Source organism: Cucurbitaria berberidis (genome assembly GCF_010015615.1).
Source record: "Cucurbitaria berberidis CBS 394.84 unplaced genomic scaffold K460scaffold_4, whole genome shotgun sequence".
In the NCBI taxonomy this organism is placed as follows: Eukaryota; Fungi; Ascomycota; class Dothideomycetes; order Pleosporales; family Cucurbitariaceae; genus Cucurbitaria; species Cucurbitaria berberidis.
Window position 1 is genome coordinate 3,473,017 of NW_024468938.1, and position 24,104 is coordinate 3,497,120.

Genomic DNA, 24,104 nt, shown 5'->3' on the forward strand with positions numbered 1-24,104 from the left:
ACCACCACCACAACGACACTCAAAACGACAATACGGAACGGGCGTATCCACAATGCTATCGCGACAACGATGAATCAACATTCTCTTCGTAGCGATAGTCTCCATGCACAAGTTGGCAGCTATTCAATGATAGCAGGAGCCGCAACACCATGTCCTACCCGGTATGAGGCCTCGTGCCTGACAAAACCCGACTGAGCTTGCAAGCCGTCTATTTGAGTGCTCGATCAGCATCAGCTAGCCGCAGTCCCACGCGGACGGTTACGCCACTGCCCCTCGATTGCAATATCTGCTCATTCAGATACCCTAGCGAGCTCGAGCTGGGTAATGCTCTTATACATTTAGCGAGGCGCTTATGATGCCTTCGGACCGTGGGGAAAGCCGGAACAGGGCTATAGAAGATCATGACATCTAAGATGAAGATCTTTCAGCCTCTCAATAAACACTCTGTTCCTTGTATCAAGATTCGACAATGCGATGGCTCCAACGGCTGACAGACCGCAGAAGCATTTCGTCAATGGCGCTTTTTTTTCGCGTCCGTGTTGACCGGGATGCACTACTCCTGCAAAAGGCAGACAAGACCACTCGCCTAAGCTTGACAGCTATTTGCTGTTCTCGTATGTAGGCCATCCTAAAGCGGCCGACCCGAACACTGGGGCTTCGCTGATCTTTTAGATCCTGCTAAGGGTGTTTTGCGGATTTCAACATCCCGAGACGTGGGCCTTACCTCGTGTTAGGTGTCTACAGTGAGCATCATTCTCACAGGCGTGCGCCCGGGCGGGGTCTCCAGAAGCTTGATTCACGCCTGTAACGCTGTGGCACCGGCATTTCTGCGCTTTAGACGAGGGATCGCTTAGAGATTACTGAGTGTCAATGGTTTCACTGCCAGGCATCTCCAAGTCTTGGCCCATCAACCTCACGGTCGGATCAACGCATCGCTTGCAATGGGTCGGTACGAGAGACAACCGTTCCACAAGCAATATCAGACACGACTCTTCAATTTGGAAGCATGCGAATAGAGAATCCTGTTGAGCTCAGGGTCGTCAATAGCTTGATTTCTGGTGTACCACCCTTCCTAGGACCCTGGACGGTTCGTTTGGAAAACAACATGAGCATGTTAGACGGCCATGGCCTAATCAATCCCAACCCATCTGCATGGATCTAAGCCTGAATCTGCCTGGTAAGTGCTGGAGTTGACATCAGAACACACAGACGCTGTCTATCCACCCCGGCTTATGGGAGGGGATCCGACAGAGTAAACCCGAGTTTGAGACAGTGCCCTTGCTACCCAGGTCCCCACGTCTCATCTTTGCTATCATCCGTGATGCATTGGCTCGATACCTCAGCCGCTGGTCTACACGCCTATCTTGCGCCATCTGAAAATAGGCATGGAAGCTTACTCGGCACACCCGGCCTCTGCACGCCATCAAACCTCGGACTCATGGCGGTGCCAACCAGAAATGGGAATAGTCCGCTCCACTCTCCTTCTCACGTCAATATGTTACTGCAGTACATCGTTCCGCAATACATGGGTTGTCACAAATCCGGTACGCACCGTGCATGTCATCGCGCGATCCATGCCATGCCGCTGTCTTGATCCTTATGGCTATCACTACCTCTTCTCCACATACATATAGGGGTACCGCCAATCCCCCAAGAGTGTCCAAGTTCAACCTGTCTCCTTCAGTCTCGTGGACTATCTTCTTCTAGAACAGTCCCCTACCCTTAACAAGGACTCCACTATAAGACCGGATTACGACACATTCGTTGTAACTTATCACCTGCGCCCTCTTCAAAGGTCGACATTATCTTCAACCTTCTCCAGCGAGATACCTTTGCCCTTGACACCATTGGTCCATAAGCTATTTCACTTTAATAATTCTTTATACCCATACCACTGCAATTATGAATCTACTCATCTTCGGAGATCAGACCGCCGACCAATATGCGCTTCTGCGGAAGGCGTGTACATGGAAGAACAACTCAACACTCACGACATTCCTCGAAAGGATCAGCGTCATCATTAGGGAAGAAGTTCAGAGGCTCCCGCGGACACAGCGACACCTATTCCCGAACTTCCTTAGCACTTGGGATCTTATCGAGGCATATTATGCAAAGGGATCCAAGGTTCCCCAATTGGAAAGTTGTATGGTGACAATAGCACAACTAGCACACTACATTGGGTGAGTTTCAACGACAATTAATTATTCTGCTTCGCTGACATTCTAGATACTACGCAGAGAACCCATCAGAACTGCCAAACCCTGCAAACACCAGAGTGATCGGTCTTTGCACTGGTTTGCTCGCAGGATCTGTAGTTGCGTCTGCACGGTCTTTGAGTGAGCTATTGCCTCTCGCTACTGAAGCTGTGCGAATTGCTTTCCGTGCAGGTACCTGTGTCGGGGCAGCGAAAGACGCATTAGAGCAAGCATATGATGCTAGGGAGAGTTGGTCCACGATTGTAACCAGTATCTCCGAGGACGCTGCACAGAGCGCTCTCGACGCATTTCACAATGAGCGACAAATACCAGCTGCGGCGCATGCTTACATCAGCGCTGTTAGCGTTATGGCTCTGACGATCAGTGGTCCACCATCCACGACAAAACGCCTATTTTCCGAGAGTAACGAGTTCAAGAACAACACTCGCGTACCGATTCCTGTCTTCGCACCATATCACGCCTCTCACATCCATAGCCAAGCCGACATCGACCGTATTTTGGACAAGGATGCCGTACGGCACTTGCAGCAATTCCGCCCTCTAGCCCTGGTACACTCTGCGACGCACGGAAAATGCCAGACTGCAACCACCACTCTTGAGCTGATGAGGATCGCTCTGAGCGAGATTCTGCTTGATCAAGTACGATGGGACAGCCTTCTCGGGGAGGTCGTTTCACAAGTGAGCGCTTCAGGCAGCGCAGAGTGCACAGTGTCTGCTATCGGCGTTACCAACGTCGCGAATAGCCTTGCTTCAGCCCTCAAAGCCGGTGGTCAATCCTCGATTTTGGTCCGCGACCACACCTCGTGGGTTTCCACAACCGATGACAGTCGTGGCCGCACTCAGAGTGACAAGATCGCCATCGTTGGCATGTCTGGTCGGTTCCCAAGTGCTGCCACTCCCGAAAAACTTTGGGAACTACTTGAGAAAGGGTTGGATGTCCATCGAGAAGTTCCACCAGATCGATTCGATGCTCAGGCCCATTGCGATCCTTCCGGCAAGGGAAAGAACAAGAGCCACACACCCTATGGCTGCTTTATCGACGAGCCTGGTCTATTCGATCCCCGCTTCTTCAACATGTCGCCGCGTGAGGCCGCTCAAACTGACCCTATGGGCCGTTTGGCCCTGACGACCGCCTACGAGGCTCTAGAAATGTCTGGATACGTTCCCAACCGCACGCCTTCGACCAACCTTCAACGCATCGGAACCTTTTATGGTCAAACCTCTGATGACTGGCGTGAAATAAACGCCGCGGAGAACATCGACACCTACTTTATTACGGGCGGTGTACGCGCATTCGCGCCGGGCCGGATAAACTACTACTTCAAGTTTTCCGGCCCGTCCTACAGCATCGACACTGCGTGCTCGTCTTCCCTGGCTGCCATTCAGTTGGCCTGCACATCGCTCTGGGCAGGAGACTGCGATACGGCTTGCGCTGGTGGTCTGAACGTGCTAACCAACCCGGACATTTTTTCCGGCCTCAGCAAAGGCCAATTTTTGTCCAAGACTGGCAGTTGCAAGACATACGACAACGATGCGGATGGTTACTGCCGTGGAGATGGCTGTGGCACAGTCGTGCTCAAGCGCTACGAGGACGCAATCGCAGACAAGGACAACATCCTCGGATGTATCCTCGGTGCTGCCACCAACCACAGCGCAGAAGCTGTTTCGATCACGCATCCTCATGCCGGTGCACAGGAGTTCCTCTACAACAAAGTCCTCTCCAATGCTGGTGTAGATGCTCATGACATCAGCTACGTTGAGATGCACGGCACTGGTACTCAAGCTGGTGATGGTATTGAGATGACCTCTGTTACCAACGCCTTTGCCCCGCGCCATCGCCAGCGACGTCCAGACCAAACGCTTCATCTTGGTGCTATCAAGGCCAATATTGGACACGGCGAAGCTGCTTCCGGTATCAACTCCCTTGTCAAGGTCTTGATGATGATGAAGAAGAACTCCATCCCCGCCAATGTTGGCATCAAAGGTGTCATGAACAAGACCTTTCCTAAAGATCTACTCCAGCGCAATGTCCACATTGAGACAACACAGGTCGCATGGCCTCGCAAGGGTGCTGAGAAACGCAAGATCTTCTTGAACAATTTCTCTGCCGCCGGTGGCAACACTGCTATCATCCTCGAGGATGGGCCATTACCTGACGCTCCCAAGGGCATCGACCCTCGCAGCATGCACACAGTGACCGTTAGCGCTAGGTCTATCGCCTCGCTAAAGAAGAACATTAGCAACCTCATGCAGTTCATCGACGAGAACCCAGCAACCACCCTGCCCAGCTTGGCCTACACCACTACTGCCCGTCGCATCCAACACAACTATCGAGTTGCTGTCTGTGTGTCTGACATTAACAACGTAAAGGATGCCCTGCAGGCTCAGCTAAAAGATAGTTACAGTCCTCTGCCAATGGTTCCTACCAAGACAGCGTTTACATTCACTGGTCAAGGCTCGCAGTATACTGGGCTCGGCCAAAAGTTGTACGAAGAGCTAGACACTTTCAAGGCCGACATTGATCAGCTCGATAATTTCGCGCGCCTGCACTCCCTTCCATCATTCCTCCCTCTCTTGACTGGTGCTGATGTCGCCACTCTGTCTCCAGTGGTCGTGCAGCTCGGCATGGCTTGTATTCAGGTTGCTCTTGCCCGCATGTGGGCATCGTGGGGAGTCACACCAACCGCGGTCATCGGTCACAGTCTCGGCGAGTATGCTGCTTTGCACGTTGCTGGCGTCATCTCTGCCAGCGATATGGTCCTTTTGGTCGGTCGCCGCGCTCAGATCCTCGAAGAGCAGTGTACCGCCAACACTCATGGCATGCTTGCTATCAAGGGCAGCGCTGAGTCTATCAAGGCTGCACTTGGCGATAAAATGACCGAGATCGCTTGCATGAACGGTCCTGAAGAGACCGTTCTCTGTGGTGCTGTAGATGTTGTTGCATCTACTAGCGAGCTTCTCTCGGCAGAGGGCTTCAAAGCTACAAAGTTGAACGTGCCGTTCGCGTTCCACTCTGCTCAGGTCGAGCCCATACTCGAGAAGTTCAGAGATGCCGTCGCCTCTGTCATCTTCAACAAGCCCGTGGTACCAGTCATGTCACCCCTTACTGGCCAGGTCATCCGTGAGGCCGGCATCATCGGCCCCGACTACCTTGCCCGTCACGCTCGTGAGACAGTAAACTTCTTGGCTGCTCTCGAAACCGGCCAGCAAGAGAAGCTATTCGATGCGAAGACTGCATGGCTCGAAGTCGGTGCTCACCCCGTCTGCAGCGGCATGGTCAAGTCTAGCCTCGGTGGTGCGCCTTGCACTGTTGGCTCCCTCCGCCGCAACGAGGATCCGTGGAAGACACTTTCCAACAGCATTGCCACTCTCTATCTTGCTGGTGTCTACCTCGACTTCGACGAGTACCACAGGCTTTTCAACGACGCGCACGAGATGTACACTCTGCCGACTTATGCCTTTGACAGCAAGAAGTACTGGCTCGACTACCACAACAACTGGACTCTTACCAAGGGTGAAGCATTGCAAGCCGCAGAGCCAAAGGCCATCGAGGCGGCGCCAGTTGAGGAGGCTCCTTCCAAGTTATCCACTACTTCTTGCCATAAGATTGTGCGAGAGGACCTCCATGCCAACTCTGGTACCGTCGTCGTACAATCCGACCTTTCCGATCCGAAGTTGAAGGCTACCATCACTGGTCACAAAGTGAACGGAACCCCGCTCACTCCATCGTCTCTCTACGCCGATCAGGCAATGACTGTTGCCGATTACCTTTACCAGCAGCTACGGCCTGGTATGACGACTCCCGGTCTTAATGTTTGCGCCATGGAGGTTACCAAGACCTTGATTCCTCAATATCCTCCTCCTGCCGCCGGCCAGCATTTGCAGATTGAGGGTAACGCGGATCTTGAGCTCAATCAAGTGAGCATAAAGTTCCGCACTGTAACGGCGGATGGCTCTAAGGTCCTGGTCGAGCATGCAGTCGGTGTTGTCAAGTACGAAGACATGAACATCTGGAAGGAGGAATGGTCCCGCATCCAGTATATGGTGCAGGCTCAGGTCGACTTGCTCAAACAGAAGCTCGAGACTGGTGCCGCCCACAAGGTCCTCCGCGGCATGGCCTACAAGCTGTTCAAAGCTCTCGTCACATATGCCGACAACTATCGCGGTATGGAAGAGGTCATCTTGGATGGCAAGCAGACCGAGGCTACCGCTCAGGTCCAGTTCCAGACCACCGCTGCCGATGGAGAATTTCTCTGCTCGCCATACTGGATCGATAGTTTGGCTCATCTTTCGGGCTTTATTGTCAACGCTTCTGATCACCTCGATTCCGAGAATTCCGTCTACATTTCTCATGGATGGGGATCTATTAAGATCGCTGGGAAGCTATCGCCCGAGAAGAAGTACCGCTCCTATGTCCGCATGCAGCCTGCTCCAGGTAACATCTCCATTGGTGATGTGTACATCATGGAAGGCAATGAGATCATTGGCATGGTCATGGGCCTCAAATTCCAGAACATCCCTCGCCGCGCTCTCAACATAATGATGCCTCCTGCTGGCAAAACTGCCGCTGGCCCCGCCCTGACGTCTGCTGCTAAGCCTGCGCCCGCTAAGGCGTTACCCGCTGCGCCCGTCAAGGCGTCAAAGCCAGCAGCTAAGGTCCTGGTCAAGCCTAACAAGGCAGCAAAGCTTGTCAAGGCGGTCAGCACTGGTGTCACAGCTAAGGTGATGAAGATCATTGCTGAGGAGACTGATGTCGACATGTCTGAACTCGTCGAGGACGCTGCTTTCGAGAACCTCGGTGTTGACTCTCTGCTCTCGCTTACCATCTCCGCCAGATTCCGCGAAGAGCTTGAGCTAGAAATCCCCTCTTCCCTGTTCACCGATTGCGCCACTGTTGGTGAGTTGAAAAAGCATTTTGCGCAGTATAACGGTGGCGTCACCATCGTCGATGATGACGGCTCGTCTGATACTACCGATGAGCCTTCCGATTCTTCTACACCCTATGGGCCTGCTACCACTAGCACTCCGCTTAGCTCGGCTCCTAGCATCGCCGATAACGATATCGAAGTCAAGGTTTCCAGCGAAATTGTCGAGGGGGAAATCAGCATCGCTCGCAAGCTCGTTGCCGATGAAATGGGCGTCGACGTCTCCGAGATCACGGATGACCTCGACCTCACTGACATTGGTATGGACTCCTTGATGAGTTTGACTATCTTGGGGTCCATGCGCGAGCAGACTGGCCGAGACCTTCCTGCTGACTTTCTCACCGTCAACGTCACTATCAAAGACATTGAGACTGCTCTTGGTATGCGCCCCCAGCCCAAGCAGCAGGTCAAGGTCTCGGCGAAGGTAGCTCCTAGCATTTCGTCCAAACCCCCTCAACTCGCCGAGGTGAACAAGAAGCTCGCCAAGGTGAACAAGAAGTTCGCCAAGGTCATCGATGTCTCTCACTTGCCTCCTTCCAGCTCGGTTCTGCTCCAGGGTAACCCCAAGGTTGCTACTAAGAAGTTCTTCCTTGTCCCCGATGGCTCTGGTAGCGCGACCTCGTACATCTCCATCCCCAATATTTCTCCTGACATGGCTGTGTATGGACTTAACTGCCCGTTCATGAAGTGCCCAGAGAAGTGGAACTGCGGTGTCGAGGGTGTGTCTGCCCTCTATCTCCAAGAAATCAAGCGACGTCAACCCAAAGGCCCCTACATCATCGGCGGTTGGTCAGCTGGCGGCGTCATGGCTTACGAAGTCGCCCAACAGTTGGTAAACGCTGGGGAGAAGGTAGAGAGCCTCGTCCTGATCGACTCACCATGCCCTGTGGCTCTCGCGCCGCTCCCAGGACGTCTCCATATTTTCTTCGACCAGATCGGTCTTCTTGGCACTGGCAAGCCAGGTGGCACACCGCCGTGGCTCCTACCCCACTTTGCTTCTGCTATTAAGAACCTCAAAGACTACGATCCGACTCCTATGGATCCGAAAATCGCGCCACCTGTGCTTGCCATCTGGTGCACGGATGGCGTGTGTCCGAACCCTGGTGATCCCCGTCCACCGCCAGGTGAGGGTGAAGACCCAGCGCCTATGAAGTGGCTCCTTAACAACCGCACGGACTTTGACGACAACGGCTGGGCGCAGTTGTTGCCCAAGGACAACTTTGAGTATGCTGTTATGGGTGGAAATCACTTCACGATGATGAAGGGTGATCACGTACGTCTCCTCCGTCCTGTAGATTGAAGGTTGAATCGCTAACATGTTCGCAGGGTGTCACATTGGGAAAGCTCATCAAGAAGGGCCTCAAGCTATGAGCCTTGACATAGATTGCATGCATCTCTTTTGTTCAAGTGTTGACACTGGGATGTCGGCGTTACGGGACTTTCCTTTTGTACACGGCATACCTTTCGTATTGGCGTCGGTGGATAACGGGTTGGCGTTGGTTGACTTTTGGTTTTCATGTTTCATTCGCACACCGAGTTATGACTTGTTCCTGTCTTCAAGCGCGCAATGTTTTGATGTTACTCGCAATGTTATTGCTATCATAATCGTTTTTCCTTCTACGCATACATGTTGTACATATCGTAATCTAGTCTCTAGAATGCCAAGGGTAATCCCTTAAACACCATGTTCCTTGACTGTAATTCCATCTGCATCTTCACTGAACGTACTAAATCTCCAGACTTGTGATTTCGACAACAGATTCTGGCGGGACATCACCAGCATCCCGAATCCCGCTTCTGTATTTTTTGAGATCGTACAACGCCCAGCCACGTTTTTCATCTAAGATCACCGCGCAACAAACAAGTGTGATGAATGGGGAATGTGCTCCTCTCCCGCCTCTCCGCAGCAGGTCTGTGCAGAACTGAAATGTCTCTGATCAACAGACCATACATGCCTGTCTATGCTACCACATTACCACGCATGTTGTCGCCCCCTGACCCATGCGGCCCATTCTCGCCCATGCTGCAGGTACGCACCCCTTGCAGTGTGAAGCGACGGGTAAACCAGCGCATGAACCTTATAAGCGATGCGGACAACACGATACCCGTTGACTCGCGTGCAGAACGGGCATATGCAGTGTTTGATTAACGCCGTCGAGGCTTCCATGCACAACGCATGCGCATCTGCAAGCGGCCGGAAAGCCAAGCCGGTTGACTGAACGGGTAGATCTGGCAAAGTGCCGGACGCGGGCCTAGCTTTCCAGGAGCCTTAATATATCGTATGGCGTACAGAGCATAGTGGAGTATAACGGGTACCATGGTACAACTCTTCATAAATCAGCATGTTCGCCTACCCAGGTCGTCCGTAATCAAAGGTCGCAAAACATGCCGAATACTACAAACAGGTTATCATTGAGGTAAGAAGGGTTCGCGAACGGCAGATCTAAGGTGGCGTGTTCGAGACGTCCATTAACTTTGGAACTATCCAGCGAATTGCTTCTCTTTTACTCAAATTCTCGGTGGAGGTAGTGATACCTGGGCTACTGGCATGTTCAATGCTCAATGCTGCTACGTGATCGTGGTTGCGACCTCGCTTCGACGAAAGCGGCCGTGGGTAAGCTAGACGATATGGAATCAGACTGCTCTCCTTGAATTGCTTTTTTCAGGAAGGACATAGCGTAGCGCGATGATGAATGAAGTCGGAGATTGCACACGTGCGGTAGCCCTCCTTCCTTAAAATAGTCGGCAAGAGCACCGAGCACTCGTCCCGCACCACAACTTGCAGTAGGCCTTCATTTAACACCCAGGTCCGGCATATAGAACAGCACTGATTCTCGCGTGGGCATGAACAGCGCTATGCTAATTTGAGCACGGCTTTGGGAAGATTCCACGTGATCGGAACACACTCGACCTTGTCTACCTCGCAATCTATGCAGGTCGCGATACCTTCATATTGGATGTTACACAACTTACTCGCGAGGCTCTTCCGAAAACGTGGCTTTTTGAACGTGAAACAATATGCTCAGGAAGCCTGCCTAGCTCCCTGGTAAGTTAACCTTGAAATTGACAAAGCCTTGCAATTTGATTAATGTCGGAGTCGAGATGAGAGTGGAGTTGTACTTCAGCGCGCCCGCTTGGGGATTTCTGATGTCCAGCCACAATGCGGTCGATTGCACTCCATGTGGAAGACAGTTATCTTCCGTATCGCGAGAGGGCTCAAACGGAGGGCCCTAAACGTTACCATTAGATGTTTAAGGCTATCTACGCGCTAGAAATCTCAGCAACGGATCTTTCAATTGGTATGCGATAATGGCTTTTGTGGATGCGGTGAACAGCGAGCTGAGCAAAGAGCGGTACGCTGATCAGGACGACCACTGCCTGAATTAAGCTTACCATTAAGGGACCAGATTGGTTAATCACTACGTTGATCAATATCGAAGAACTGCCTTACGGACGCATGAGCTGTTTCTGGAAATCGGCAGTGCCTGTTTCGAGATCTGCACTGCAGCTTTAGGGTGCAGTATAAAATGCATAGTCTACACCGATAAACCTACCAAGACCTCGAGTATATCTCAACTTAGATCAGAGCGACTGTTGGTCTCACTCTCACTCAGGCCGTCAGGTGGACGTGTAGAAATTGTGGGTACATCCGTCTTTCGTAATCTGTGGCCTTACAGGTTGCTCTAAACCGGTGAAGATGTAGCAGGCTAAAGAGCTGAAGATACTGCGCAGTCTGCAACTCCCAGCGTCATTGGATGAGGCTGTTTGAGATCCATAATACGGGATCAGCCTCCAATGCGCTGGCTGGAGACCTTGTTCGGCGAGGAAGTCCGCGAGGTAATATGTTCGGAGAAAAGTGCGGAGTGCCGAGCATGCAGCTGGGCCAACGATCTGACCGCACTGAGACACTGTTCATGCAGCCAGCGATCGCTTCCTTGCACAGCCCTTTCAATACATCCGCTGTTTTCTTTTCAGATGAATAAGATCAGGTTCATGTATCGATACACCATGCCTGCGAGCCGAGATGACTGGTTCCGGGGTTACTGCAATTGGCTGCGTTCGTATGGTGTCTCAGCACTTAGGGATTCAACATTGCTTCTTCTCTCGTATTAGCTCTGCACGAGGGCCGATCTTCAATAGTTTGAAGATAGAAAAGGGTGGCGCTGCAGCTTATCGCTCCCAGCGTGCGGAAGTGTCGCCCGCTATTGCGCTAGCTTATTGCTTATCCGTATATGCAGAGATGGATTCGGGTTGGGTAGAATAGGTCTTCGCGCCTGAGCTCGTGAGCTGTTATCGCTGTGCTGTGTACATTGAAGACAGGGTTTGGGCGTTACTTTGTCGCGTCGGGCGGAAGCAGACGTCAAGGCAACGCTGGTCGACTAGATGGCCCAGCGAAGAGAGCTACCGAATTCTTCGAGTTTTCAGGGCCAGAGTCTAATTGTAATAGTGATGGGTGAGGGACACATGGTATAGAGGTTGAGAGAAGCACAGTAGTGTGTCAAGTAGTGGACCTGTAATGGTGAAGCCCGCGGGCAGCAACAAGATCGTGCTATACTAGCTTAGGACTAGCTGAGTGGTCAAGCGAGCGGAGAGCTGCCAAGAGAGCGGGAGTAGCGGGGCACCTGGGGTGCAAACGCGTCAAACCCGAATTATCGAAGCTGGCGGAAGAAACATACAGCTTTCGCGCATCCTCGAGTCGTCATGGCTAGCGTAGCTAAAGCTGGAGAGTGAGTACTCCGACATCATCTAAATATCGTCTGACATGATCTAGCAGCAGCAAAGATGCTACCACTCCGCGAACCAACCCCCGCGGAATCCCAAATGCTGTATTCATCGATCGAGTCGAGGATTATGTTACCGACCGCTCAGAGGTGGAGAGCACCATAAACAGCTTCAAGGAGATGATCTCGTACGCTATTCCTCCTCGATCTACATCTGCCTTGTAGAGTATAGCATCTCACACGATGCGTTAGGAAATACCAATTCATGCAACAGAGCACACAACGCCGAGCCGCAGGACTCAAGGACAAGATCCCAGATATCCAGAAGACGCTTGAAACCGTACGGTTCCTGCGCTCGAGACAAGACGACGCCGAGCCTCTAGAAACGACTTTCGAGCTCAACGACACGCTGTATGCAAAGGCAGAGGTGCCGCTCACAGAGGAGGTCTACTTGTGGCTAGGCGCCAACGTCATGCTCGCGTATCCCATCCCCGAGGCCGAAGAGTTGCTGCATTCGAAGCTCGAGACTGCGAAGTACACGCTTAGCACGTGTGAGGAGGACCTAGATTTCCTACGGGAGCAGATCACGGTAGGCTCGTCACCAGCGTTTTGTATATGAGCTGTATGTGCTAACGTGAAGTAGACACTCGAGGTTGCGTTCGCGCGCGTATACAACTGGGACGTTGCACAGCGGAGGAAAGAGAGGGAGGCGGGAGAGTCAATAGAGGACAAGAAGGGCGGTTCGCCGAATGGATGATAAGCTACTACGCTCACCGAACCACTGCTTGGTACTGGACCATGATGTAAATCGAGAAAAGGTACAACGATTCAAGCAAAAGTTCAATCGTATGCTCCATACCCGACTTTAGAGCATCCTAGTATTGTTTCACAATACTTACCTCATATGCGTCAAGATCTACCCAACGCAGCTCAACCCTTCTCTCATTATCTATCACTCCCTTCTGTGCATGTGAAAGACATGCAATGCCCAACAAGTCAAACTCCTGAGATGAGTTTATCTCTTCTCCAAGACGTTTCTCAGTTCATGAGCAAATTGCAAGAGGTATTAGATGATGACGTCAATTTATACCGAATAGCTTCAATCATATAGACGAAGACGTTGGATATAACTCCGATTAGGGTGGGGTAGCTAGTATAGTAGGAAGCGCGGTATAGCTCTGTTTGAAGTAATATCACATCTTAATCCTCATCCCCGTCCTCATACTTCCCGTCGTCTCCGTACCCGTACGTCCACTAACAACACCAATGCTGTCCGAATCACTCCCATCATACGACCCGTCAGAACCCACATCATCTTGCTCACCACCCACGGCCCCCAACCCTAACGTACCCACCTTGAACACATTCGCACACCACTCATTAAATACATCGGGATCCCAGACGCCATCTTCTCTACCCTTGCCCTTTGTGCTCCTCCCCGATCCATTGGTGCTGGATATAGAAGGCGTGTACGATGTATCGAACCAGTCTTCGTACGTCTGGGTGACAGATTCCATGACGGCTGCTACGAGCATCTCGCGAGTGCGGTGGTCGGTAATGTACTCTTCCAATTTGGACCGAAGGAATGACGTCTCATGTTCAATATTCTGGCGAATCTTGCTCGTGCGGGCTGGTGCTTCCGTGGGCGGCACTTTTTTGTTATTCTTCGTATTGATCGGGGCCGTCATTCGAGCCACGAATTGTCCAGTAAAGTCGTTAATCGCTTGGCGGAGACGCGCGTCTACTTCCGCTTTGGCGTCAAGCATGTTCTCTACAACTTTGGGGATGAGCAAGCCGACGAGGTTGCGCGGGTTAAAGAGGGCTCCTCGGGCACGTAGCTCCCAAAAGGTGTTAGTGATGCTAGAGAAGTCGTAGTGGACGTCTGTTTCTGGCGTGACGAATTCGATGTCAAAGGCCACGATTTGTTGTTTAAGAAGGAGAAGATGTGAGACGAGGAAGAGGGCGGCATCGGTAGGGGAAGTGGATTTTGTAAGAAGCGTGCTAGCCTGTGTGAGGGAAACTGTGGTACTGTGGACGATGCGGTGGGCTAGGTCATCGAACACTGAGGACTATACGCGAAGTCAGTACTGTAGTTGATCTCCACGATATGTCGAAACGTACGTGAACAAGGCGATAGATCTTGCTGAGCAGCCATATAGCCTTTCTCAGGGTTGGATACCAATCTTTAAACGCAGCCTCCGTGTTAAAGTTGAAGCGGCCATCCTGGTCATCGTGTTCAACGACTGTCGGCGTTTTTGGCAGCAGAGGGGTTGGCGGGACTTCTTCTTTCGGCTGCTTCTTGCCAGACAAGATAGGTAGATTGGACTTCGCCCCAGAGATGGCCTTCTGCTTGTTCTTTGCTGGATAGTCGAGATCTTCCGGCTTTGGCTTGTACCTCTCAATGTCATCTCGGAGGATGGCGAGGGAGAGGAACACGAGCCGACTCTGAGCGTCTTCCAACGCGGGGTGCACTATGATAGAGAAGTCGATCTTGCTGGCGTCAATAGGTGCTTCTTCCTCATCCTCTTCCATGTATTGCGTTTGTAGCAGCGTACACAGTTCACAAAGTTTGAGGATCTGTGTTTCGTGGATTGTTCGCGGTCGCAGGTAGTCATACAATGGTTCACACATGGCTTCTAGGAAGTCGTATAGTCCGCCATCCCCTTCAAACCATTCGCGCCACAAGTCGCCTTCGCTGAAACAGAGGTCGCGCATGTAACTTATGCTACTTCGAGCGAAAGCTACCAAATCTGTCGAAGTACTGGGAGCTTGTGCAATGTCGCTGATCTTCTTCGTCACGATTGGCAGAATGAGGCGACCGCGAGTGGTAGAATAGCTTTGGTACAGCTCATTCATCAAGCTCTGATACTCTGCTTCTGCACCTGGCGCAGCTCCTGCGGGTAACACTGCCCGCTTTTGAATTTCCTGTCCGATAGTCTTGAGTTCTGGCGCACCAACGCGGAACTTTGCATACAAAAGTGCTGACATGGTTGTATCGTTCAGCTGCCTATCCGCTATTCTCTTGGCTACATCGGCGGCGATTTCGCGGAGAGCTTCGGTGAAGTGAACTCGGATGAGTGTGAGGGCGCGGGTGAGGAGAAGTCGATATCGCGAGCGGTATGTTTCTGCCTCGCTGTGCTTCGTATGGGCCTGCATGTACTCTAGACAACTGTCCAAATTGGCCAGCATGTCGGTAAACTCCTTGCCCCGCACGAACTTGCCTGCTCCTGGGGCATTAAGCCGTTTAGTCGTGGGCTCGAGGTATACATAGTAGCGGAGGTTCTGCTCCATGTCATCTGCAAGCTTCGTTATGCGCTTCTGGTCGTCAATCAAGCCTTCGCATTGTGTACGGAACGCGTTCGTCTGCGCCTCGACGACTTTGAAGGACTCGGAGAGGGAGGAGAGTATGCCGAGAGTTGACCACGTCTCGGAGACGATGTTATCTAGGCGGTTGCGCGTCATATGCAGCTGGTTCTGGTAAAGTCTACAGAGCTGCAATGAGTATCTGTCCACAGTGACTCGAATCAAAAGACATACCTATACTCGTCGTGACTGGCCTCGAGCAGCTCCTCATTGACCCCGCCATACCACTCGGCAAACTCCAACTCGGTGCTGATGTCTTCTCTTGACTTTTTCTTCTCCAGTGCCTTCTCCTTCTTCAAGTGGGCGCGTACCACAGTGTAGAAGTCGCTATAGGATTTGGCGCGTCTGGCCACGGTGGCCGGCGGAGGGCCATTGATGAGGCCAGGTGCCTCTTCTATAGCCTCTGCAATACCTTCTACGCGCTCGACGTCAGCCTGGCTCTCCTACAAATATAATCATCAGAAAACGGTCAAACGTACCCATGCAGCGGACGGTGGGCTTACGTTTGGCTGTTTGAGCAGAGACTCGCGCCGGCGATTCTTGCCCTTTTCTTGGGGCTTGGCCGCGCGAGGCACGAAGGCATTGTACCACGAGTCTCCCTCGTACATTTTGGCGCAGACAGGTACCGAATGGTAAGGGTGGGCAAGTTGGTCCCTTGCGTCTGCCAGAAACAACACCACGCTGGCGGCGCTGTCGGTCGTGGGGTGCAGAGCGCTAAGCCCGATTCGCGCAAAGTGGTCATGACGTTCTCCATGTTAAACCGCGAGAGCTATCGAGCCTCCCATTACCAATTGCTGCGACCCTTGTCGAGCATCTTAACGTGTTGCAGATGTTATTTCTCTAATTCCCCCAAACCGCACTCTCTTCGGAAGCTACTCTCTCTCGCCTTCTCCGCCAGTCACCACCTCATTCCACCACCATGCTGAGCAGTAAATGTCTCTCGCGCGCAACACTACAAACTCCGCATGCCCCACGCCTATGCAGAAACATAGCGACCAGATCACCGCGACCGCAGGTACGAACAGCGACACATCCTTACGCTCAACGGCGGCAGCAGCACTTTGTCCGATCAGTAGCAACCGTCACAGTGTTATGGGCCACCGCCACCGCATGGCAATGGTGCAGTGGACATTCAATAATAGGCGAGGTACATGCTGAAGAGCCACCACAAGAAGAGGAGGTAGTCAAGTTCGAGGCACCCCGGCGGCAAGCAACGTCGAGTGACGACAACAGAAATATCATCAGTTCACAGCACTTGCAAGTAGTAAAGAGCTGGGAGAACCCTGGCGTATATGCCTGGGGCTCCAATTCGGGCAAGGCCGTGGCACCCGATTCCGACGACAAGTTCATCAAGACGCCGAGGCGCATACCCTTCTTCGATGGGAAGCTGCTGCGGGATATCAAGTTAGACAGAAGCTTTGGCGCCGCCATTGATGAAAGGGGAGACTTGCTGCAGTGGGGTACAGCTTTCTCGACGGACATATCTGAACCCACGAAGACACTGAAAGGACAAAATCTCAAATCACTCACCATCTCACGCGACCGGATCATCGCCTTGTCCTCAAGTGGTGCCGTCTACTCGATACCCGTCTCGCGAGCAGAACAGCAGGATGGTCCAAAACCAGCGACCACTTCATGGATACCATTCTGGTCCACCGACTCTAATGACGTATCATATCGTATCCGTACACCAGAGAACCTAGGATGGAACGAGCGAGTGACACAGGTATCCTCCGGTCTTGAGCACGCTCTTATGCTCACCTCCGCTGGTCGCGTCTTCTCTTTCGCCTCTGGCACAGAAGCCTACCCCAGTAAAGGTCAACTGGGTGTGCCTGACCTTAGATGGGAAACTCGACCTGCTGGCCCTTATGATATCCCGCACGAGATCACAACACTGAGAGGCTTTCGCATAAAAAAGATTGCAACAGGTGACTACCACAGCTTAGTATGCGATTCCGCTGGGCGCGCCTTCACATTCGGTGATAACACATCTGGTCAACTCGGCCACCCTTTCAATGTAGAAGCGCAAACTGTTGATGCGCCGTCTCTCCTCCCAACACAGAGATTCGGAAACAACGCAAAAGTGGCCAACGTCTTCGCTGGTGGCAACACTTCCTTCCTCTCTGTCGAAGCAACAAAGCCTGACACCAATCGTGTCATAGCGGATACATGGGCTTTCGGCTTTGGTCTCACCGGTCAGCTTGGTATGGGCCGCTGGGTGCACGCACAAGCCGACCCCGTCAAAGTTCCCGCCCTTTCGGGCCTATTCGAATGGGATGAGGCCAACAACACCGCTATTCCCATCCGACTCTCTACCATCTCCGTGGGCGCTACGCACGCCGCCGCCATCATGGACAACGTCGCTAGCGTCGCCGTCTCCGGCAGAGCCCAAAAACTCACAGACAACGATACTAACTGGGGCCGCGATATCTTGTTTTGGGGTAACAATGAGTTCTATCAGATTGGCAGTGGGAAGCGTAACAACGTACCGACGCCATCGTATATCCAGCCTCTGGACCAGGTAGCAGAGCAGGAGAGAGCTGCGTCCGCAAAAGGGTTCGGCCAGCAATTACGAGAGAAGGATATGCACCGTTTCCAGATTACGCCGAGGAAAAAAGTCACGGTCAACGGAAGGTCCGTGGAGTTTGAGCAAAAGATCGAATGCGGAAGGAGTTGCACTGTCGTGTATTCTGCGGTTTAAGATTCTGTGCTGAGACACGTTCACTTCTTGTATATAGGTTCGACATGTATGTTATGGGCGCGGAAAGGAAAAGGAACGTTAACGAATTATAACATTAACCTCAAGGGTCTGGAATCTCCCAAATTACTCAAACAAATGAGAATTCAATTTTAGTAATCTATCACTTCTACACATATGGCCGAGTTTGAGTGCCCCAGCGTTACTTGCCTTCATTTGTTCAACGACCCACAATACTTCACCTCCCAAATCCTAAAGAAATAACTGTGCCTTTTGCACGCCTTCTCAGCATTTTCTAATTTGTGAACATGTTCACGATTGCGAAATTTGTCAAGTGGAGATGACAGATAGATATGAGAGGAAAACTTATTCCTCTACCAAACAATCGACAACGCGAACAAATGGAGTAACCGGACCTTTCCACCCTCATTATATCCCACAATGGCCCATCTCCTGCTAAACTATGTATGTCCCATAAATAAGCTTTCATATTATAATTGCTTCGACAACCTCGTGCATTACCACATCTCCCCCCAGCCCTATCAGCCCAGGAGCTAGCTCACTCCTTATGCCTTTGCCCACCACCTGTTCCTCCTTCTCAGGCTGCCTTTTAGTCCCTTTCTTCCATAGTATCTCTGCAAGATCTTCGTTCATTGCCGTAGCCTCTATTTCATTGCCCATACGGCCTTGCATGAACACGGCGAAATTATCTGCGACGTTGAGGGATTGAGAAACCAAATTTGCGATGCTATGTCTCATTGTCTCTGGAGTCACAGGGCGTTCGTCTCCTTGTACTGCGTCATTGGCATTCTCATTCTGGACCTCGTTCTCGCCTTCCGAAGCCTTGGTCTTGCGAGGTCCTTGGCGGTCCTTCTTTGAGATAGGTTTAGGCACATTTTTGCCGCGCCCAGTGGCTACCTTTTTCACGGCTACTTTCTTAACTTTAACAGGCACGTTTGATCTCGCACGTGGTGCTGGAGGTTGGTTTTGCGTGGATGGTATCACGGGCCTGCGGTGCCTTTTGCCGTGGACAATGTTCTGTCTATCTATGTTGCTGTTAATGGAATCCAGACGTGCAGGAGCTGCGTCTACGTATGGGGTCTGAGTCGTATTTCTTGCGCCTTCATCTTGAGTTGCAAACTGGACTTGGGTCGCGGGACCGTCTTGGGATGGTGCGGACTGCTGTATCTCGTCCCTTGCTAACGAGTCCGGGAGTACAGAATCGTTCGGCTGGGGAGCGGCCTGCTTACTGTTGCTTGCCATGGTTGAGTGTGATCAGAAAGGTGAAAACAGAAAAGGGAGACGAAGGAGAGGTAGCATTTCTATGCCGTCTCTATGCACAGTTTGCTAGACAAATTGCGTGGAATATGCCTGAATAGCGAGCAGTGCAAAGAGTTCCAAAGACCTGTATAGTCAATGTTTAGACTGTGCGTGAACATTCTCAACGTTTGACATTGGGGATGAAGGCACGTGTATAGGAATCGATGATTTCGGAAGCTGCCCTGAAGATGTAGAGGGTCCAGTTGATCAGCAATATCTCATATCCTGCTGTATATGACCCTTCAATATCCCTATAACGTATAGTACATTACTGGCACATTCTGTACAACTGCGCTTCCAAATGCAGAGTCCTTTATCACACAATCTCCTTTCATTTATTGGCCTCTGGTTTCGCCGGCGGTGTAGCGGGTGCTTTAGCGGTCGCTTTCTTCGCATCGTTCTGTTTTGCCTGCATTTTGCCCTGTCCGCTTATAAGGTCCAGAAGATGGTCCTCGGTCTTCTTGCCCTACCCTAAAGTCAGCACCTAAACCCTACATGCCCCAACATCTACAAACTAATCCCCGTGTAAAACTCACCTTTTCAGCATCTGCGTCCCACCCTCTACCAAACTTTGATCTGAAAGCTGCGAGCTTCCCTGCCTCATCCTCCTCAACGTTGAGCAGCTTCTGCGAGCTTGGATTCCACAACGGTGAGTTTCTTATATCCTTTGCGCTCTTATATACGGGCTGCGGATTGGTGGTGCGCAGTGTGAATGAGCTCCCATCTGATAGTGTTATGAGTTGTGTAAAGGTGTAGGGTCGCTTCGGCCGGCGGAGGAGTGTCGCGTGTCGTACTTGGCTCGTCTGCTGTATCTGAGGGTGTATCGATTGACGCAGCGCACGCAATGCGCTCATTGAGGGGATCGGGGTTGCCATTGGGAGTTGTCGGGGGTTGTGGTGGAGGTAGCGAACTGCACGATAAAAGTTGCGGAGTTGAAGCGGAGGTCTGGGCTACGAAATGAGCTAGCGGTTGGAACTCAACCTTCAGCGCATCATCATCCGCATATCGGTGTTGCTCTTTTTTCGCTCCTAACAAGCTCTGCTCGAAACAACATACTACTATCGTATGTAAAATAATACTAGACTGGGAGCTCACCACCAGCAATGGCGCTTTCTCAGCGCCCAGCATCTCGCTTTTTTGCGGCCTTCTACAGATGGAATTTACATACGCGTAAGGTTGGCTTGTACTCTCTACAATTGATGACGACTGACTCTTCACTAGAACCACCGCATTCATGCAATTTCTCCTCTCGATATAGTGCACAAGGCAGGCGACACCCTTCCAGCAGCTACCTACGACAGTACCACGCGACCCGTCTTCTCCGCCAGCAAGGTCAGCCAGAATCACAATTGCAGTGTGAGAGGACAGTTTCTGCCAGTGGAGACACTCAGGACGATGCAACAGTAGATACAGATCAAATAGTTGAGGGTCGGCCGGCTACTGCTACGCAAGAGGAGGCAAATACTATACAACAAGTCTCGTCCACAGAGGGTGAGGAATCGCCGACTGAGTCTTTCGAACCGGATCTAGAGCAACAAGAGCTCAAGGAGGCAGTTCGCGTCTTATTGCGCAAGGTGCCCAGCTCGGTGGCCATCATCACCGTAGAAAGTGTCGACCCGCATACCAAAAAGCATGTCCCTATGGGGGTTGCTGTTTCGTCACTGACTTCGGTTACTCTCGACCCACCAACCATTTCTTTCAACATAAAGCAGCCTTCGAAGACACTAGATGCCATTCGAGCTGCCAATGGCCTCTTCCGCGTTCACTTCCCAGGGGCTAATCTGGGAGGCGCAAATGTAGTTGAGCACTTCTGCCGCGGCAACCATCCCGATGCATACGATTTGCGTCTCAAAGACCTGAAGATCTTCGTACCCTCGGATTGGAAAGATGTGAGAGCTACGGTATCTCGAGCGCCGCAAATTTGGAATGACTCTATATGCGCAGCAATGGAATGCGCAGTGACTCACGAGTTTCCTGTAGCTGACCATGTCATCATTGCTGCTAGAGTCGGTAGCCTGGAACAGAAAACATTGAGGGATTTCACCATCGTGTACGTTGATGGAAAATACACGCGTTCCGATAGTACAATCGCTCCTCATGGTAGACCCAAGATCTCTGCGCAGAGCGAAGGCAGCTGGTCAGTGTGGGACTTTCCGTTGTTTCCAGGGGAGCAAGAGCGCAAAGATTATGTGGAGCATATCAAGACAACCATCAAGGACAATCCAGCCTACCTCGACAAGCCTGGTAAAGAAGCCTATCGAGAACTTCAACTTGAACTCCCCTATCCTCCGAGCAATTTTGGTATCAACATATTCAACCTTCTTGCGAAATGTAGGCAGGATGCGCGCCGCAAAAACTTGCCCCGGTTCAAACAGGAGACTATGCCTATCCTCTTTGATTTCTATGGAAGGCTTAGTCCTTCCACTGTGGATAAGATCTTGAATCGCGCGAGTCAATTTGTCAGAGAAGACCCTAGTTTTTTATCTCTGAACTACAGAGTATTTCTTGAGCATCTAAGTGTCAATTCCGGTAGTAGGGATTTTCTTCCTAGCGACATCATGACTTCCTTACGAGCGGAAGGGCTTGTTAGCGAGTTCAAGTCGAGCAAGAGGAGCCAAGGACCAAGCAGCGGGAGAAACTATGATATAAAGAAGCTCGAGCAAGTCGAACACCAGCTGCGAGAACACTTGCGTACTCTGACATATGGGAAAGCCTTAGACATTCGTTTCGAAGATGTCTTGAGGCTCCTCGGCGAGGACACGGCTGCGGCCACCTACTTCAAGAGATGCCGGTCGCGCCTCCTTGCCGAGAGTCATCCTCAGAAATATAATGATCCAAAAGTCGACATTGTGGGCGAAGTTACTCAAGAAGAAGCACGTGTGGTCCTGAGTCGGGTCATCACGTTCCTTCAGATCAGAAACCTTTTCAATTTCCGAAAAAACATCAACCAAACTCCATACGAGATGTTACGTGTCAATGGTGTGCATCCCACGATCACGGGAATGGACATCGAGTACCTCTTTGGCAAGATCAAGCACTTGTACTATTCAACACGCTTCTTCCGTGACTTTGCGGGAGCCATTAACAACATGCTGGAGCCTTGGTTCGACAATACGGTCAGCTGGGATGATCTTGATCAGCGCGTCAAGAACTTCGTCAAGAAGACTCCATTGCGGGCCACATCGTGGTCGAATAGGGACAAGCTTGCGGCCATGGGCCTCGACTGGGGAGCTACTGTCATGGTACCTGTAAAGAACATGGTAAAGAATCAGCAACCGCTCAATAAAGGCCTTATCCTCGACACACTAGTCGCTAAAGAGCTTAAAAACCACTATGGTAACGGCACAGAGGAGGAAAACCGAGGAATTGCCAAATATCTGAAGGAGGTGTACAACTTCGATGTTGATAGTAGACCAATCGCACGGGCGGCACAGAGTTCGGTAAACCGGTCCTCGAGCGACGATTTGCAAGAAGCCATGATGTCGAGCCTGAACATGGATCGCAGAAGCGGGCATCAGAACCTCTTTAGAAAACACAGTGTTGATCAGCGTAAGCAGCCCCGGCAAGAGAGTTCATCGAAGCAGAGTACGGACACGGAATGGACCAAATATTCACTAGGGGAAAACAATTGAGGTGGCATGAAGGGACTTGTACGAATACTCATAGCATACTTATGACACACTCGCGGCACCTGCTCGGCGATCTGTATTATATATCAAGAATTTGTGACACACTGCTTGAATGCATTCCTCAATCCCACGATATCAACATGTGCTTGAGCTTCATTAGGCGATGCATAGTTATTAGGCCATGGTGGCCACATTGTGAAATCCCTTTCCGGGTCCACTTCCATAATGTACAACATTTCATACATATCTTGTACATGGCTATAAGCCTAGCTGCACTTCTTAGTCAGGATCCGTCTATGCTTTCATGTCTGTTCATTCTCTCCCTAAGGTCGAATGCTACCAGAACTTGACATTCTTCTGGTACCAGTAGCTCCACGATCGCTTCCTCTCTTCCTCTTGTTTCCGCATCTCTTCTAACCGATCGTGTTCTTCTCTTGCTCTCCGCCGCGCCTCTTTCTTCGCCTCTATGGTTGCTCGTTTCTTCTCCATAAGCTCCTGTGCTTGTTTTATTCCAGCCTTCTCTTTACTCCGGTAGTATTGGCATACTTGATATGAGACGACCGAGACGCCGCACCATGTTGCCACGGCCCAATTGGAGGATACGCGTACCGGCTCTGTAGACAATGCGTTAGCTCTTGATCCCATAGGATGCGAATCATGTATGATGCATGTATGCTCGCGTGGAGGACATGGAAAGCCGTACTTCCTAATATGGCCGCTAAACTCCCTCCTGCAAATCCAGCCGCAATGCCTTGCAATTGACTGTCTCTTACACACGGTCGCTTGTGGAAGTTCAAATAATATTCGGGCCCTAGACTCCGCACAGCGTCGATGTAGCTTGGACCCCCTGCATCACTCTTTTCGCCGCCGGCTGTGTGTGCGGTGCCACCGGGCATTATGTTTGCGGGGGCCTTAGGGCGTGGTGGTTGCGCGGTGGCATCGACGGTTTCCCTTGTGTCGTCGGCCATGGTGGTGTGATGGGTGAGGCGCTGGGATATGAAAGAGGAGACGTAATCAGTGCTAGCGGCCGTTCGGTATGGATTGATGTGAGAGAGTGTGCTTGTGCGTCCGAGGCTATTGCTTGGTGTTCGAGTGATGAGTGTAGTCGTTTACTCTTGGGTGGAGCGGAATAGGCCCGAAAAATATCCATGATCCCATCAGGACAGGCACGAGCCACATGTGGCTTATTACCAATTTACCTCGATTGGGGAAGCGCAACGCGGTCCACGCGCA

At 51.5% G+C, this 24,104-nt stretch overlaps 8 protein-coding genes across 8 annotated transcripts; 4 read left to right on the top strand and 4 right to left on the bottom strand.

Moving 5' to 3' along the window:
• Positions 1–1,902: 1,902 nt before the first annotated feature.
• K460DRAFT_290748 (polyketide synthase PksA) lies at positions 1,903–8,511 on the top strand (the record flags this gene model as incomplete). The annotated part of the gene is made up of 3 exons (XM_040929227.1): positions 1,903–2,180; positions 2,227–8,413; positions 8,467–8,511. 3 exons carry the CDS (start codon positions 1,903–1,905, stop codon positions 8,509–8,511), a joined length of 6,510 nt encoding a protein of 2,169 aa, XP_040786511.1.
• A 3,303-nt stretch (positions 8,512–11,814) lies between these two features.
• K460DRAFT_316919 (prefoldin subunit 3) lies at positions 11,815–12,815 on the top strand. Its single transcript, XM_040930345.1, has 4 exons — positions 11,815–11,867; positions 11,912–12,049; positions 12,114–12,450; positions 12,505–12,815. Exons 1-4 carry the CDS (start codon positions 11,842–11,844, stop codon positions 12,616–12,618), a joined length of 615 nt encoding a protein of 204 aa, XP_040786512.1. The 5' UTR covers positions 11,815–11,841; the 3' UTR covers positions 12,619–12,815.
• A 120-nt stretch (positions 12,816–12,935) lies between these two features.
• Positions 12,936–15,875, bottom strand: K460DRAFT_368814 (Sec34-domain-containing protein). The gene is made up of 4 exons (XM_040933848.1): positions 15,728–15,875; positions 15,399–15,662; positions 13,983–15,345; positions 12,936–13,930 (listed from the first exon to the last, which is right to left on the bottom strand). Exons 1-4 carry the CDS (start codon positions 15,805–15,807, stop codon positions 13,055–13,057), a joined length of 2,583 nt encoding a protein of 860 aa, XP_040786513.1. The 5' UTR covers positions 15,808–15,875; the 3' UTR covers positions 12,936–13,054.
• Positions 15,876–16,004: 129 nt separating this feature from the next.
• K460DRAFT_368815 (mitochondrial protein-like protein Fmp25) lies at positions 16,005–18,115 on the top strand. The gene has a single exon (XM_040933849.1). It carries the CDS (start codon positions 16,144–16,146, stop codon positions 17,923–17,925), a length of 1,782 nt encoding a protein of 593 aa, XP_040786514.1. The 5' UTR covers positions 16,005–16,143; the 3' UTR covers positions 17,926–18,115.
• Positions 18,116–18,408: 293 nt separating this feature from the next.
• K460DRAFT_418933 (uncharacterized protein) lies at positions 18,409–19,185 on the bottom strand (the record flags this gene model as incomplete). The annotated part of the gene is made up of 1 exon (XM_040937974.1): positions 18,409–19,185. One exon carries the CDS (start codon positions 19,183–19,185, stop codon positions 18,409–18,411), a length of 777 nt encoding a protein of 258 aa, XP_040786515.1.
• Positions 19,186–19,193: 8 nt separating this feature from the next.
• On the bottom strand, positions 19,194–20,166 carry K460DRAFT_342740 (uncharacterized protein). The gene is made up of 2 exons (XM_040931203.1): positions 19,779–20,166; positions 19,194–19,708 (listed from the first exon to the last, which is right to left on the bottom strand). The coding sequence occupies exons 1-2, from the start codon at positions 20,115–20,117 to the stop codon at positions 19,574–19,576; spliced, it is 474 nt and encodes a 157-aa protein (XP_040786516.1). The 5' UTR covers positions 20,118–20,166; the 3' UTR covers positions 19,194–19,573.
• Positions 20,167–20,239: 73 nt separating this feature from the next.
• Positions 20,240–23,000, top strand: K460DRAFT_397141 (uncharacterized protein). Its single transcript, XM_040936143.1, has 2 exons — positions 20,240–20,412; positions 20,464–23,000. The coding sequence occupies exons 1-2, from the start codon at positions 20,346–20,348 to the stop codon at positions 22,872–22,874; spliced, it is 2,478 nt and encodes an 825-aa protein (XP_040786517.1). The 5' UTR covers positions 20,240–20,345; the 3' UTR covers positions 22,875–23,000.
• Positions 23,001–23,207: 207 nt separating this feature from the next.
• K460DRAFT_357610 (cytochrome oxidase biogenesis protein, Cox20 subunit) lies at positions 23,208–23,839 on the bottom strand (the record flags this gene model as incomplete). Its single annotated transcript, XM_040932045.1, has 2 exons — positions 23,208–23,485; positions 23,575–23,839. 2 exons carry the CDS (start codon positions 23,837–23,839, stop codon positions 23,208–23,210), a joined length of 543 nt encoding a protein of 180 aa, XP_040786518.1.
• Positions 23,840–24,104: the final 265 nt, after the last annotated feature.

What these genes read in the sequence shown, in the direction of transcription:
- K460DRAFT_316919 (XM_040930345.1), top strand. Translation starts at nt 11,842, where the DNA reads ATGGCTAGCGTAGCTAAAGCTGGAGA. An exon ending in AGCGTAGCTAAAGCTGGAGA is followed by an intron (nt 11,868 to 11,911) that starts GTGAGTACTCCG and finishes GACATGATCTAG; the next exon opens with CAGCAGCAAAGATGCTACCA. An exon ending in AGCTTCAAGGAGATGATCTC is followed by an intron (nt 12,050 to 12,113) that starts GTACGCTATTCC and finishes ACGATGCGTTAG; the next exon opens with GAAATACCAATTCATGCAAC.
- K460DRAFT_368814 (XM_040933848.1), bottom strand. Translation starts at nt 15,807, where the DNA reads ATGCCTTCGTGCCTCGCGCGGCCAAGCCCCAAGAAAAGGGCAAGAATC. An exon ending in CTCTGCTCAAACAGCCAAAC is followed by an intron (nt 15,663 to 15,727) that starts GTAAGCCCACCG and finishes TTTGTAGGAGAG; the next exon opens with CCAGGCTGACGTCGAGCGCG. An exon ending in GCCAGTCACGACGAGTATAG is followed by an intron (nt 15,346 to 15,398) that starts GTATGTCTTTTG and finishes GCAGCTCTGTAG; the next exon opens with ACTTTACCAGAACCAGCTGC.
- K460DRAFT_368815 (XM_040933849.1), top strand. Translation starts at nt 16,144, where the DNA reads ATGCTGAGCAGTAAATGTCTCTCGCGCGCAACACTACAAACTCCGCAT.
- K460DRAFT_342740 (XM_040931203.1), bottom strand. Translation starts at nt 20,117, where the DNA reads ATGGCAACCCCGATCCCCTCAATGAGCGCATTGCGTGCGCTGCGTCAA. An exon ending in GGGACGCAGATGCTGAAAAG is followed by an intron (nt 19,709 to 19,778) that starts GTGAGTTTTACA and finishes ACTTTAGGGTAG; the next exon opens with GGCAAGAAGACCGAGGACCA.
- K460DRAFT_397141 (XM_040936143.1), top strand. Translation starts at nt 20,346, where the DNA reads ATGGCGCTTTCTCAGCGCCCAGCATCTCGCTTTTTTGCGGCCTTCTAC. An exon ending in CAGATGGAATTTACATACGC is followed by an intron (nt 20,413 to 20,463) that starts GTAAGGTTGGCT and finishes ACTCTTCACTAG; the next exon opens with AACCACCGCATTCATGCAAT.